The 13,150-nt window shown below is 45.4% G+C and overlaps 6 protein-coding genes across 6 annotated transcripts; 3 read left to right on the top strand and 3 right to left on the bottom strand.

The window, feature by feature from the left end:
• Window positions 1-85: 85 nt before the first annotated feature.
• VTP01DRAFT_704 (uncharacterized protein) lies at window positions 86-1,948 on the bottom strand (the record flags this gene model as incomplete). Its single annotated transcript, XM_069386008.1, has 6 exons — window positions 86-511; window positions 576-638; window positions 717-1,403; window positions 1,468-1,530; window positions 1,596-1,832; window positions 1,889-1,948. The coding sequence occupies 6 exons, from the start codon at window positions 1,946-1,948 to the stop codon at window positions 86-88; spliced, it is 1,536 nt and encodes a 511-aa protein (XP_069245124.1).
• Window positions 1,949-2,843: 895 nt separating this feature from the next.
• Window positions 2,844-3,991, top strand: VTP01DRAFT_703 (uncharacterized protein; the record flags this gene model as incomplete). The annotated part of the gene is made up of 5 exons (XM_069385997.1): window positions 2,844-3,100; window positions 3,171-3,344; window positions 3,414-3,602; window positions 3,656-3,774; window positions 3,840-3,991. 5 exons carry the CDS (start codon window positions 2,844-2,846, stop codon window positions 3,989-3,991), a joined length of 891 nt encoding a protein of 296 aa, XP_069245123.1.
• A 594-nt stretch (window positions 3,992-4,585) lies between these two features.
• VTP01DRAFT_702 (uncharacterized protein) lies at window positions 4,586-5,728 on the top strand (the record flags this gene model as incomplete). The annotated part of the gene is made up of 2 exons (XM_069385986.1): window positions 4,586-5,047; window positions 5,120-5,728. 2 exons carry the CDS (start codon window positions 4,586-4,588, stop codon window positions 5,726-5,728), a joined length of 1,071 nt encoding a protein of 356 aa, XP_069245122.1.
• Window positions 5,729-6,546: 818 nt separating this feature from the next.
• On the top strand, window positions 6,547-8,147 carry VTP01DRAFT_701 (uncharacterized protein; the record flags this gene model as incomplete). The annotated part of the gene is made up of 2 exons (XM_069385975.1): window positions 6,547-6,713; window positions 6,848-8,147. The coding sequence occupies 2 exons, from the start codon at window positions 6,547-6,549 to the stop codon at window positions 8,145-8,147; spliced, it is 1,467 nt and encodes a 488-aa protein (XP_069245121.1).
• A 181-nt stretch (window positions 8,148-8,328) lies between these two features.
• Window positions 8,329-9,729, bottom strand: VTP01DRAFT_700 (uncharacterized protein; the record flags this gene model as incomplete). The annotated part of the gene is made up of 6 exons (XM_069385964.1): window positions 8,329-8,374; window positions 8,436-8,646; window positions 8,706-8,829; window positions 8,895-9,182; window positions 9,245-9,546; window positions 9,612-9,729. 6 exons carry the CDS (start codon window positions 9,727-9,729, stop codon window positions 8,329-8,331), a joined length of 1,089 nt encoding a protein of 362 aa, XP_069245120.1.
• A 414-nt stretch (window positions 9,730-10,143) lies between these two features.
• On the bottom strand, window positions 10,144-10,922 carry VTP01DRAFT_699 (uncharacterized protein; the record flags this gene model as incomplete). The annotated part of the gene is made up of 4 exons (XM_069385951.1): window positions 10,144-10,240; window positions 10,305-10,489; window positions 10,551-10,736; window positions 10,794-10,922. The coding sequence occupies 4 exons, from the start codon at window positions 10,920-10,922 to the stop codon at window positions 10,144-10,146; spliced, it is 597 nt and encodes a 198-aa protein (XP_069245119.1).
• Window positions 10,923-13,150: the final 2,228 nt, after the last annotated feature.

Here is a 13,150-nt window from a genome sequence, read left to right as displayed (position 1 = left end):
TCTTGGTAGGTTAACTGTATAGGAAATAGACAGTTTCTTTTTCGCTAGGAGTTGTGGTATCGAGTTGTTGTCACATCGTAGCCATCTACGTGGCTCGAGCGAGCTTTCGGATGTGCGACTGCTGCTGTCGACCTGGAAGTGCTCCTCCTGCGCCGCCAACTGCGCCGGCTCCACTGACGCCAGAGATGTGGCTCGTATTTTCTATAGAGTCAGCAGAAGAACCTGTAGCAAGACGCTGCAGTTGACTCTGTTGCTTGCCAGCAGCACCGTAATGTTGTGATGGACTGACGGCAGATGCCAGTTCGGCAGCTTCTCCTTTCTTTGCTCTCCTCACTGTCACAGCCAAGGCATCCAGCCATGAATCCATTTCCCGTTGAGAACTAGCACATAGCACATAGCTACGCTTGGGGATGATGATTTTGAAGCAATATGTCTTGTTTCGGCTCATCGGTTCAATTTCCAGCGAGTCAATAATACTGGTCAACGGTATAATGCGTCGCACCTTGTACTCCTATAGATCGAATTTATTGTTATCAGATGATCAAGGATACAAACTCGGCTGCATCTATACATACCCGACTATCCTCATAGTATGAAAGAGAATCGGTTCGTAGTACAAAAAATCTCTTTTTCCAGCCCTGCCGTGAGTAGTGAATAGGAAAGCAAAACATGAGTCAGCAGAAGACGTATGTATTCTGGCATGACATCTGCCATACCTTGTTCCTTCCTAATTTGAGCAAATATCCATCCAAGATGGTACGGTTCCTATCCTCTTCAAACCGCGCATTGGCAAGTTCGTCAGCGATGCTGGGGTCGTCTTCATCTTCTGAGCTTGCGAGTCCTTCAGCTAGATGCATTTGTGCATGCTGTGTTGATATAGGAGACATTGGATACGTGTGCCCAGTTGAATAGGAACTCAAGCCATGTTCTCCGCTTCCTGCAGTGTGGGCGCTTATGCTCAAATGACTTGGTTCTGGCCGCATATTAGGCCTTGGAATGTCGACAGGAGACACGTGTGTGTGCCCTCCAATGCCGGATTGTCGTCGTTCCAACGATACTCCCCCAGATAGTCTACGTACGCCAACATCGCCTCCAGATGACCGTCTACGCTGATGAAGATGTTGATAAGCTGCGCCGTACGCTGGCTGGGTCACGTCACTAGCATATGCTTGATCACGTCCAATAGAGCTTGTGTCATCATCGGCATCATACAAAAGCTGCTCGGCCTTGGCACGTTCAATTGCTTCAATCCACGATGCCATATCCGTTTGGTTCTCTGCCTGCAGGTAATACATGCGTTTGGGAGTACTGATGGCAAACATGTACTTGTATTTGTCTTTTGATGTGACGTGGACGACGCTGTGAATTTCGTGCAGATCTATGATCCGTAAGAGTTTGTATTCCTAAGGCCAAGAACTTTGCTTAGCACCGAGTTCTCAGCTCCACTCCAACGTTCCTTTGTATTACCTTGCTGTCCTTATACATGGCGAGCTTTGTTGTTCTCAAGACAAACCACCGTTTCTTCCAGGTCTAGCAATAAATTAATCAATAATTGGGTTGGTCACTTTCCTTTTCCATTTTGGAAAAAGACCTACCCGTCGCTTTTCGCCCTTTTTTAGCAAATAGCCAGACTTGAGCGCTTTCTCGGAGTGGAGAAGCTCGAGTGCTTGATCAGACAGAGGAACACCGACAGCGTCTTCATCCTCCCCGTCGGACGTGTTTTTGTTAGGTGCATCTTGGTGGTTGTCGTCCTCTTCGTCCTCGCTCAGCACGATTCGAGCTGCTTTGCCCAGGGAAACCGACATTTCAGATGGAGCAGATCGCGCATTAGGCTACGTTGAGCGCTGAGTGTCGCTGTTCACTGATCACACAAAAATATCAAGCTTACACTAGACTTGAGTATGGATTGCGGTTGTGGTTGTGGCTGCGGTTGCGGTGGAGTAGCCATAGCTTTTTATACAAGTGCAGTGCAAATGAAAAAGAAAAGTGAAAAGAGTGGGGGGAAGGGTGAAAGAGAATGGTGGGCTTGTGAAACAACAGGCGAGAGCCCTGTGCATCCGCCGCAGGACACAAAAATGCACTGCATTTGATTACCTGCATTTCTCAAATTTTTTTTTTTGGTTCGTGTCGTATGTACAGCCTTGCTTCTTTTGCTGCTTGGTATTTGCAATGATAGCTGCTTTTGAGCCAGCATATGTATCAATTAACTGCAAAGTGAACCAGGGAGATTAAATGTCCTACAGCCAAAGCAGTAGTGTCAGTGACGGAACGGCTGGTGATGTGCAACAATGTTTCACGCAAGGTACAAATATATGGTCCAAAACTCATATCGTTCAGTTCTTTCAGCTTTCACACTATATGCTACGAAAAGCCCGTCATTTACGCTAATCGCACGCCTATAACCCAGGCTGCGCCCAGAAGGAACTATTTCTATGCACCGGACAAAGCAGTGCAAACCGAAACCCATCAAGTTGAATGGCAAGGGAAGCCTCTTACCAAGGACCAAATGGAGAAGGTCGCAAAAATGCTCAGCTCAATTGCTGACGGGAAGCTGGAGTGCTATATCGTATAGTTGTACTTTTTATATCGCGTAATAGCTGTTTGTAGTTCTCCACAATTGCGAATTTTGTACAGATTTATTGTTGCTTTTCCAGTTGTAAATTCGATGCGATTGCAGGACAGATACCTATGAAGGCGTCCCTTTGAAAAGCTCCTTCTTCTATTACGTGCCCACCTATGGATAGTTTCGATGAAGCATTGATTCTTACCAAGCTTTACCAGCAGTGATCTTTTCAGCATTTATATACTCCTGCGTATATGTCAGGGCAAATTTCGCATTTCAAATGGATGTTTCCAAAAAGTTACGTTTCAGAAAGCCGGCCAAGCTCACACAGCAGGATGGAACAGAATCGGATAGTCGTAACGGACATGCTTCCTTGTCAACATCAAGATCAACGCCGTCTCTTCCTGCCTTAGTCAACTATGCACTGTCAGCAACGGCTAGTCTATCAAAGAAGCGCGCCGAGCTTTCATCGTTGCGAATGCAGCTTGCGTCTAGTCATCATTCCTCGACGGAAGAAACGGATACACCGCGTGCAGTGCAAGTGTTGCAATAGTAAAGAGCCGAATCTGCGTGACAGACTTGACTAACTGTTGCTTGGTGTATCTAGCACGATGCGACGGCGTAACTCTTTCAGCAGTTTCCTCACAACAAAGTACGGTCGCTCAAGATCAGTATCCGCTGCCAGGCTCAGCAACAGCGTACATCACACCGCTCCTCAACCAGCATCTTCTGAACTTCAGGAAAAGTCTAAAAAGGGACATCGGCCACGATCATTTTCAGAGCAAGTAGCTTTATGGAATGAATGTTTTCAATGGGTAGAGAGAGACTGACGGAGCTGACGCCTCTACAGAACACCCGCCATGACAGCCACTGTAGAACGGGCACCACCTGTAGCAACTACAAACAAAACACCCATATATGAATACTATGGATTTGTCATGTATCTAGCATCGTTTGTTGCATTTGGGATCTATTTGATTTGGGCATATGTTCCCGATGAAATCCTGCACAATCTCGGTATCACATATTACCCAAAACGGTAAGTCGGGAAAGCGTTTTGTGTGCGCTCCAGTTGTCTAATGTTATAAGCAGATATTGGGCACTTGCTATTCCAACGTGGTTGGTCACTCTAGTCTGGTTTATCTTCATTTCATTCATGAGTATCAATTTGATGAACACGGCACCACTTGATTCGTATATGTGTATAACAGGTAGGACAGAGACGAAAATATAATAACGGTACCTTTCCTACGTCATGGCTAAACTGAAAATTTAGACGAATACGCAAATGTCATGAGTATAGAGTCTGACGTGGATAGGCCAGAAGATTGGATGCCGGAGCTGCATGATATTCCTATAAGCGTAGCCAATGCATTCTTGTACCAAAGCGACCATGACAAGAATACCTCTGAGAAATTTACCCTGTGAAATGCGACGTCTCCCGTTTCTTACCGATGAGCATATTTGACACGGATAAATCTCTCAGTACTAAAGAGACAAAAATTTTCCACAGAGCTTTCTTACATCAAACAGCCTCGAAAGGCACTTGTCATGAACTGAAGCTTTAGTTGGTGCATGCACACCCGCAGACGAAAACATGCGGGTAAAAGTGGGGGTGCACGCGTATAGATAAGATAAGGCGACCTGCACCGCATGTGATAATGGCACTTCCATCACCCATTCTCCGAACTTGAAAGCTTATTTACAGCGCTGAACACCGCTAGGCGGATTTTGCAACATGAATGCGCTGTAGGAAAGCATACGCGAGTGTGATTGTTTGTTACAGAAGGGCGAAAACGGAATCAAGCACGACAAAGTAGGAGGTTGATAGGGACTCGTTTAAAGTTTTTTTGCGATAAAGGAGCTACCAGTTATGGCAATGCTGGGGATCAAAGATATTTTTTGATCATCAATCCTCCCATTCAAACAATATAAAAGGGAACCGCTTGGTATCGTGTTTTAATTCTTGTCCTCTTTACATCTCTTTCTCTCCACAGTTCACTCAGCTTTGCCATTTCAACCATGTCCGTTGTGTCCAACGCCAAAGTTCTTGAAAAGTACATGGCCCTCGACCAAAAGGGTTCAGTCCAAATCGAGTATGTCTGGATTGATGGCTTTAACCAACTGAGAAGCAAGACCAAGACTGTATCCAAGGTTCCTCAGACTGCTGCTGACCTTCCCGAATGGAACTTTGATGGTTCTTCCACCGGACAAGCTGAGGGCCACGATTCTGATGTGCTGATCCAGCCCGTGGCGCTTTTTGCTGATCCCTTCCGCGGCGGCGACAACAAGTTCGTCCTCTGCGAAACCTACAACCCTGATGGCACTCCTCACAGGACTAACTTCCGTCATGCTTGCAAGAAGATCATGGACGCGCACGCTGACAGCCATCCTTGGTTCGGTATCGAGCAGGAGTACATGCTGTTTGACTGCGAGACCGAGAAGCCCTATGGCTGGCCTAAGCGCGGTTTCCCCGAGCCCCAGGTAAAGTATATATCTGTTGGCTTCGTCTCTTGTTCGAAACAAATGTTGATTAATTCCTTACGTGGCGAATAGGGCAAATACTACTGCGGTGTCGGTGCCGGCAAGATCTTTGGCCGTGATATTGTTGAAGCTCACTATCGTGCCTGCTTGTACGCAGGCATCAAGATCTCTGGTGTAAACGCAGAAGTTGCTCCCGGTCAGTTTGAGTTCCAAGTCGGTCCATGCGAAGGCATCGAGTCTGGCGACCATCTTTGGGCTGCTCGTTACCTTTTAGAGCGCGTCGCTGAAGACTTTGGTGTTGCTGTCTCCATCCATCCCAAGCCTATCAAGGGCGACTGGAACGGTGCTGGCTGCCACACCAACTTCTCTACATTGGAAATGCGCCAGGAGGGTGGTATCGCTGCCATCGAGAAGGCTATCCAAAAGATGAGTTTACGTCACTTGGAGCACATTGCTGTCTATGGCGAAGATAATGACCAGCGCTTGACTGGCAAGCATGAGACGGGTCACATTGGCACATTCAACTACGGTGTAGCTAACCGTGGCGCCTCCATCCGCATTCCTCGACATGTCGGCAAGGAAGGCAAGGGTTACCTTGAAGACAGACGCCCTGCATCCAACATTGACCCCTACCGTGTTACTGCCATCATTGTCGAGTCTACTTTCTTGCCAGACAACTAAGCTGTCAAAATCTGTCTCTCTCTCCCTCTCTCCCTCTCTTTTTTTCCCTCTCTATCTTTTATCCATTTTCTCCATCATCCTTTCCATATAATATGGATTTTTTTAATTTGTATTATACCTTTAATCATCCCTTCTCTATCCTCGCCTACAGTAGATACATCCTATACATGAACTAGGCACATTGTTGCGGTTTCAAATAAAAAGAAAATACTCATTCGCCACCGCCTAGTATATCAGCAATCATAATTAGATTCCTATTAACTAACTACAATGTTTGTTGATGTCTAAGCCCTTTTGTTTACGGGTTGCATTGCAATGTGTCAACAATTTGACGGTGATTTATTTACATTATTGAGTTTCAATATATGCATAGTGAAACAATCCTGTGGATTGAAACGCTTTGAAGCTTTGATATACACGTTGCACAGATGCCTGGCAGTATCCAGTGTAAAGTCTCGAATGTTGCATCCAGCATCAACTGGGACAACGAAAACAATGAATATGAATTTTTGTACGCATTGCAGACTAGACCTAATTTAAAAAACATTTTAACATTTACTCTGTAGGATAATATAAGTGATTCACCATACAAAGATGGCAAATTTCAAGCGCACGGACCCTCGATACCAAAGAGCTTCGTGATTTAATAACCGCTTGCCATGGAGTTGATCGAGATTGTCACCTTTTCAAATGATGTCATGGCTCCAGCCCCCAAACCCATGGATATATCGTACCATGTTTCTGCATGGAACATTGCTCCAAGTATCTTTTCTTTCTTACATACCTTCCACTAACTAAGCAAACAAACGAAGACCACCATGCCACGACCTATGCCTTTCCAGTATCCACGAAGATCCTTCGCATCTGCCGCAGCTAGCAACGGCGGTAGAAAAGGAGGCAACATGCTCGGTCTGGCAGCAGCAGCAGTCTTGGGCATTACAGGCTATGCCTACTACAAACGTGCTGCAGATGATCGAGGACAAAAGTAAAAAAAAAAAAAAAAAAAGCTTGATTGCGCGGTGTATATTCTTTTGTTCCTCTTATTCCATTTTTTCCTGCAGAATTTTACTATGGCAAGCTAGAAAACGAAACTGCTCACAAACTACCGAATCGACACAGCGACTATGACGACCACGCTGCGTCGGCCAAGACGCATCTGCAGCGATCGGCGAGTGAGCTGGGACGCGCTGCTCAAGATACAAAGGCCACAGCTGAGAGTGGATTAAATGCTGGACAGGCATATGCCACGCACATCAAGGACGAGACGCGCGAGTATTCCAAACGACTCGTGGATAAAGCAGAGCATGCACGAGATAAACTCAAAGAAGAAATCAGCGAAGTGCGTGCCGAAGCGGACGATTTCCGCGCGCAGCATCACTTGAAAAGCGGCCACCGTCCACCTGAGCGTGTCATGGAAGGTGCAGCCAAACCATCCAATGATGGCATAATGGCTCAAGCACACTCGTGGTCGAACCCCGAAGCCCATGCAAAATATACAGAGGCGAAGCAGCGTGTTGAAAATCTTCCTCAGGAAGCAAAGGAGCTTAAAGATGAAGCTATCGGCAAGTGGCAGGAAGTAAAATCGGACGTCCTGCACAGGACTTCGCAGAGCGCCGAGGATTTAAAGAACAAGGCGACTGCAGAGACTGAACGTGCAAAAGGTGCTACAGAGCAGGCAAAAGACCAGCTTGCTTCTGGATGGGATAGAACAAAAGGCAGCGCTCAAAGCACAGTCGATGATGCTACGCAGCGTGCCCAGGCTGGTGCAGATAGACTAAAGGGAGCCGTCTACGATGCAAAGGAGCGGCTAGAATCTGGATGGAACCAAGCGAAGCGTGAAGCAGAAGGAGTTGCTGGAAAGGCGGAAGAGCAAGCTGAGCGATTGAAGCATCAAGCCAGCAGCACTTGGGATCAAGCCAAGCGGGATGCCGAACAAAAGGCGGACCAAGTTTCAGATCGATTATATGCCGACAAGGAGCGTGCCAAGTCTAATCTTTACAGTGCGCAGGATAAGACAGCTGCTACTCTGGATGAAGCTAAACATGATATGGAACGAAACGCTGGAGTGCTGCGATCTACTTGGCAAGAATTGAAAAATGACGTTCGCTCGGAAGTCCATGATGTGGCAGAAGGCGTAGAGAACTTTGGACACGAAGCTCAAGCACAAGCAAGAGAAGGCTCCGAGTGGTTGAGTGAAAAGATGGGTTATGGAAAGAGCAAAGCAGAGCACAGTGCTCAGCGTGCAAAAAATGATATTACTGGCAGTATTCGCCGAGGTGAAGCATGGGCTGAGGAAGAGGCTGCCAATCTGCGCCCGACGCGGACTCAAACTGCTCCAACTGACGCCGCTGCCGGTCTCGACCACCATCGAAAGCCTCCAGAACAAGTCGTCGAGGAGGACCGTAAATTCAAACTGTAATTCAAAGAGAACTCTTGTATCATCCTTCTTTTTTTTTTTTCTTTCTGCAACGAATGTACCTATACGTGAATGAAATAGTGCCACACATGAAAAAATATTGGGATCGGTCGATTGCCCGTTGTATCATTTTACTTGAAGATTTAAGGGTGTTAGATATTCTACAAGGGAATGAGGCAAGAGATTACTCTTGCTTGCCATTCAACTTCTTTTTATCTACAGTTTGAATTCTATTGGACGCAATGCAATGTCAGCGCTAGCAAGGGGGAAAAAGCAACAATCTTGACTTACTCTTCCTCGTCGTCCTCATCGTCACTTCTTGTATCTTCTGCACCTTTTCCTTGTATTACGCGAATGACAACTCTAACAATCATACTGAACCAGTAGATCATGATAACATCCAGCAAAAGGAATAGGACCAGGTACATCTTTTGAGTAAGCGGTGTAAAATATTTTCCAAGTTCCGGTTCCCATTGCATATCCAAGTACTTGGATGGTTCAACTAGAGAATATGTGAACAACGGTTGCATTGAGCTGAAGCCGATTGAGGCAAACAAATACCTGCTGTCGCCCAGATAATGATGGTGAAGAAGCCATGTCGAGTAATTGGCCATGCGATAGCGAAGAGAGCAAACGTAATGTCACAGAGCGTTGACAAACCGATATATTTTAAGATCTTCGCCAACTAACAGTTTTTCCGAATGTTAGCTGTTTCCGGTAAAGCTGATCCGAGCTTTGCCGCGGGCTTACGGATAACAAAAGGTCGGTCAAATCCATAGAGCAAAGTACAGCATTGCCGATTCGCGTAAAGTTAGTATAGTAACTAGAGACGAGAAGAGTGATAGTTATGATATGATGGGAAAACATGGCATAATGGTCCTTTCTCCGCTTTTCTGTCTGGATGCAATAGAGCTGTTGGAACCAAAAGGCCATTTGTGTCAAGTAATAGTATTTCATGCTGCATTTCATGATAATGTGCGGATAATCGATCCAAAACTGCGAAGTGTCGAACCAATGGGGACACTGGTACATGATATACTACAGAGAAAGGGTTGAACATGCATGTAACATTGAATATATGTGAATAAGAAAGCTCCTACCATGCCGAGGTTCCAATATATCGCATAGTACGCGAACATGAAGCCTTGTTCGGCGAATCGTTGTCGTTTACCAAACGGCTCGATTCCAAGCGTTTTTGCGAGTGGGTGGAATAAATACTTCATTACAGCGGCGCGTAAAAATGTGAATGCAACTATCCAGAAGCCAACAAAGTAAGCATCGTCGACCCCTTTGCTGTAGGCGTCAGGTCCCATCTGATATGAGATAAATAGACATTTCTTGGCCAAGGGGGAGCCTGCCCAATATCCCGCGAGAACGACGCAGCATAGGACGCCAGTTATCTCTACAACGCGTTCGTTGTCAGTGACGCGTAGTTGTCGCTCACGGCGTCCTGCTCTCGTTCCTAACCTATCTCGAATTCAAGAATGCGCTCTGACAAGTGTCGATTGGACGGAGGCGCCGTTACTACTTTCTGTAGCTTTGTCTGCACCTGTTTCCCTCGGGCATTTGGGTTGGGGTGAGTCATCTCAGCTGACAGAGCGGGAAAAGAGAGGAGTAAGAAGAGCTCTTTTTCGGGTCGCTCTCGAAAAATTTCGTCCGTGGCGGCTCAGGGATCGCATAGCACTATCGTTTCTCCTTCATCTTTCTAGACAGACAATGTCTTATTCCTGTTCAACTGAACTCTGTCAATAATAAGCGAACCTTGCCATATAGCCACCAAAGATATGTAAGAAGTGCCGGCCAAATTGAAAGTGTATAATGATAAAAAACACGGTTGAACCAACGAATATGGATAAAAAAATATGAATATAGGTAAAAATATGGATAAACCATTTTCTCGACAATACATTCTACAATCCTCTGTAACACGAAAGCATTATAGTAACTATTTATGTTATTTTGATATGCAATGGATGTATGTATATATAATCTCTTTCTTTTATAGGACACCCTTTGTACTCGGCACGTCGTTTGTGCCAGTGAAATCAGTAGCTTGCTTGATAGCAACAGCCAAAGATTTGAAGGCGGCTTCCGCTCTATAAATATGGAATGTCAGTTTCAGCCCACAGTAATTGATGGCCAGCTCTGTTGGATACTTGCTTGTGGTGGTCGTTTTTGCCCTTCAGGACATCCACGTGAAGCGTAATACCAGCTGCAAATGCGAAAGATTGCAGGACGTGGGGAATCATTTCTGTTGACAATTCACCAATCTTCTCCCGCTTCAAGTTGAGCTCAATATCGGCGAAGGGACGACCGGAAATATCAACGACGGAACGTGCAAGAGCCTAAGTGCAGTCAATAGCTTTTAGCAAGGTACTTTCAACCATTTGAAAGTGTTTGCTATACCTCATCCAAGGGGCAGAAGGCGGAACCGAAGCGACGAATACCCTTTGGCGTACCGAGAGCTTGCTTAAACGCCATACCAAGTGCGATACCGGTATCCTCGGCAGTGTGGTGATCGTCAATGTGCAAATCGCCTCTGCACGACAAGGTCAAGGACCAGCCGCTGTGTTTTGCGAGCGCATGATACATCTGACAATCATTTGAGATCGCTGTCTAATTCTTTAACATGGTTGCGAGGGGACGTACGTGATCAAGGAAACCGATGCCGGTGTCGACATTGATGTTTTGATCGAACTTTGAATCCAAGTTAATAGCGACTCGAATGTCTGTTTCGTTGGTCTTTCGGTTAATTTCTGCTTTTCTAGCTTCTGCCATTATTAGTCTTATCAAAAGATGATGATAAAATTTCAGATCTCTAGCTGAGATAGATAACCAAAAATCAGGTACACCCTCAAAAACATTTCATCATTGCTCATCGTATCTCATCCACTGCGACGAGTATTTCTCTTCAAATAGCTATTAAACGACCAAAGTGCAAAAGCATTATGCACTGGACATCTTTGTCTTTCTACTCCTCGCAGAATTCGCCGCCAGGCCTAGGATATTTAGAATCCTTTTTTCTGATTCATATTTCTAATGAGGACCATGTACATACACATACCATAGGACAAGACGAGGAATATAACTGGCTCGAACTTTGGGTTTGTCTTTTCTTGATTCAGTCCACAAAATCAAACATACAACTCTTCTTGCCTGGACTTCAGAGGAAGAGCATGAGTAAATAATAAACCTCACCAAACCCAATTTCGTGAGCATTCTGTTACAAGAACTTCCTTTTGTGGGACCGGTACGATATTATGGTTTCAAAGAACACGCAAACTAATAACTGTAGTCCAAGAACTTTCAGGAACGACGAAACATTCGTGGTAATAAGGATGCTTGTGCTAACAGCCTCTCAAGAGCTTTTACGCATTTTTACGCGTTACATTATCAACAGAGACTATGATCAAGATGCTTCATTTAACAGCGACTTTGCATGTGATCTCTGGCCATTTCCAGCCGAGATCCTAACGATTGGCAGCTGATCGCTGCGCAAATCAAGAGACAGCGACCTTGAAAGACTTTATTGCAATGGTCACTGCTCTGTTACTTCATTTTGTTTTTAAAATTCTAGTTGACTTCTGAAGGGATTTACGCCATAGGCCACCCAACCCGGAAAGGAGTGAAAGAGGCCTCTAGCGAAGCCATCAAACAAACGACCGTTGACACGCCAGAGCTACGCACCCAGATCAGGGGAGGAATGAAAAAACGCCAGGCTGCGCAGGATCGAGCTCCCCACTCAGACTTACTGCCCGAAGGCTCTTGCTGCTACGCTACTGAGGACTCGTCTTGGGACTGACACCTGTTAGCTTCCGTTGGGCATGTATAGCAGAGGTACCCCAACTGGTCCTCCCAAGATCCGGCAGGGTACAACCCACGGGGGCATATAGCGTCGAGGATAAGGAAAAGAAAACGGAGAGATCAAGAGGCAGATACTCCTCTTCTATAGTTTTTGGGGCGGCAGTTGAAAAAAGATTTCACAGCAAAAAAGAAAAGTCACGTGGGTTCTCATTTCTTTTACATGTAAAGGTTGTTACAGAGCATTCAGTTAAATGTAACGGGAAAAGGATGCATCGTACATGTGGAATTGATGATTAGATATCCCATAGTGTACCAGCCTGCAAAGGAGTGATCTCCGCATGAAATGCTGCTGCATACATTTTTAGAACGTTGCTGTCAGATACAAACAAAACAATGTCAAGTATAGGAAGATGTTTGCACTGAAGGGGTAGTCGAATCTTATGACATGATAAAGATTGAGTCATTAATAGGTTTAACGGGATATTTCCTGTCGTATACTGCATATTTAAAAACAGTTGGCATTTGGAGCATCAAATTGCACGACAATCAAGACAAATTTAAACCTTTGAACCAAAATAATAAATATTCTTGTCGATCTAAGGACGACGGAAAACTTACCATATTGGTTCAAATTTGCCATGTAGTGCAGTTGCTCCAAACAATGCGAACCGGGCCAATCAGTAAAAAACCCAGGTATTATAGGCTTGTATCCTCTTTACCTACCGAGTCATCTAAAGAGAAGCAGTCTCAATATTAGTACCTCAATAATATTCAGAATCCAGGATGAACTGCAAGGCTTACCGTAAAAACCTAAACCCTTTCGGGTCCCACATTCGCAGTTGTGGGTTGATTTGAAGTTGGTCTGACAAATGGTTCCGGGCGGGCAAGTCCTTGCCAGACTCTTGAAGCGATATAATACATATTATTAGAGGCATTTACATCTCTGTTCCACAGTATGCCGCAGTTTTGACAGTCAAGGATGCCATGGTGAGAGATGTTATCCTCCGTAGTAACATTGCGGAGGCTCCTCGCCAAACAGGAATGACAAACCTAGGTCGGTTGATATTAGCTTTCGTCACTAGTAACTTGCTAGTCGTTCCTTACTTGAGAGGTACGGTACTCGTCAATGGTCACAATAACTGCCTCTCCTCGCGCCTCGCGCCGTTTAAGCATTCTGTATAGGATGCCGACAATTCCGCTTG

The sequence above is a fragment of the Rhizomucor pusillus genome (assembly GCF_041956525.1).
Source record: "Rhizomucor pusillus strain CBS 183.67 unplaced genomic scaffold VTP01scaffold_1, whole genome shotgun sequence".
Taxonomy (NCBI): domain Eukaryota; kingdom Fungi; phylum Mucoromycota; class Mucoromycetes; order Mucorales; family Lichtheimiaceae; genus Rhizomucor; species Rhizomucor pusillus.
This window is presented reverse-complemented; position numbering and strand designations above follow the sequence as displayed.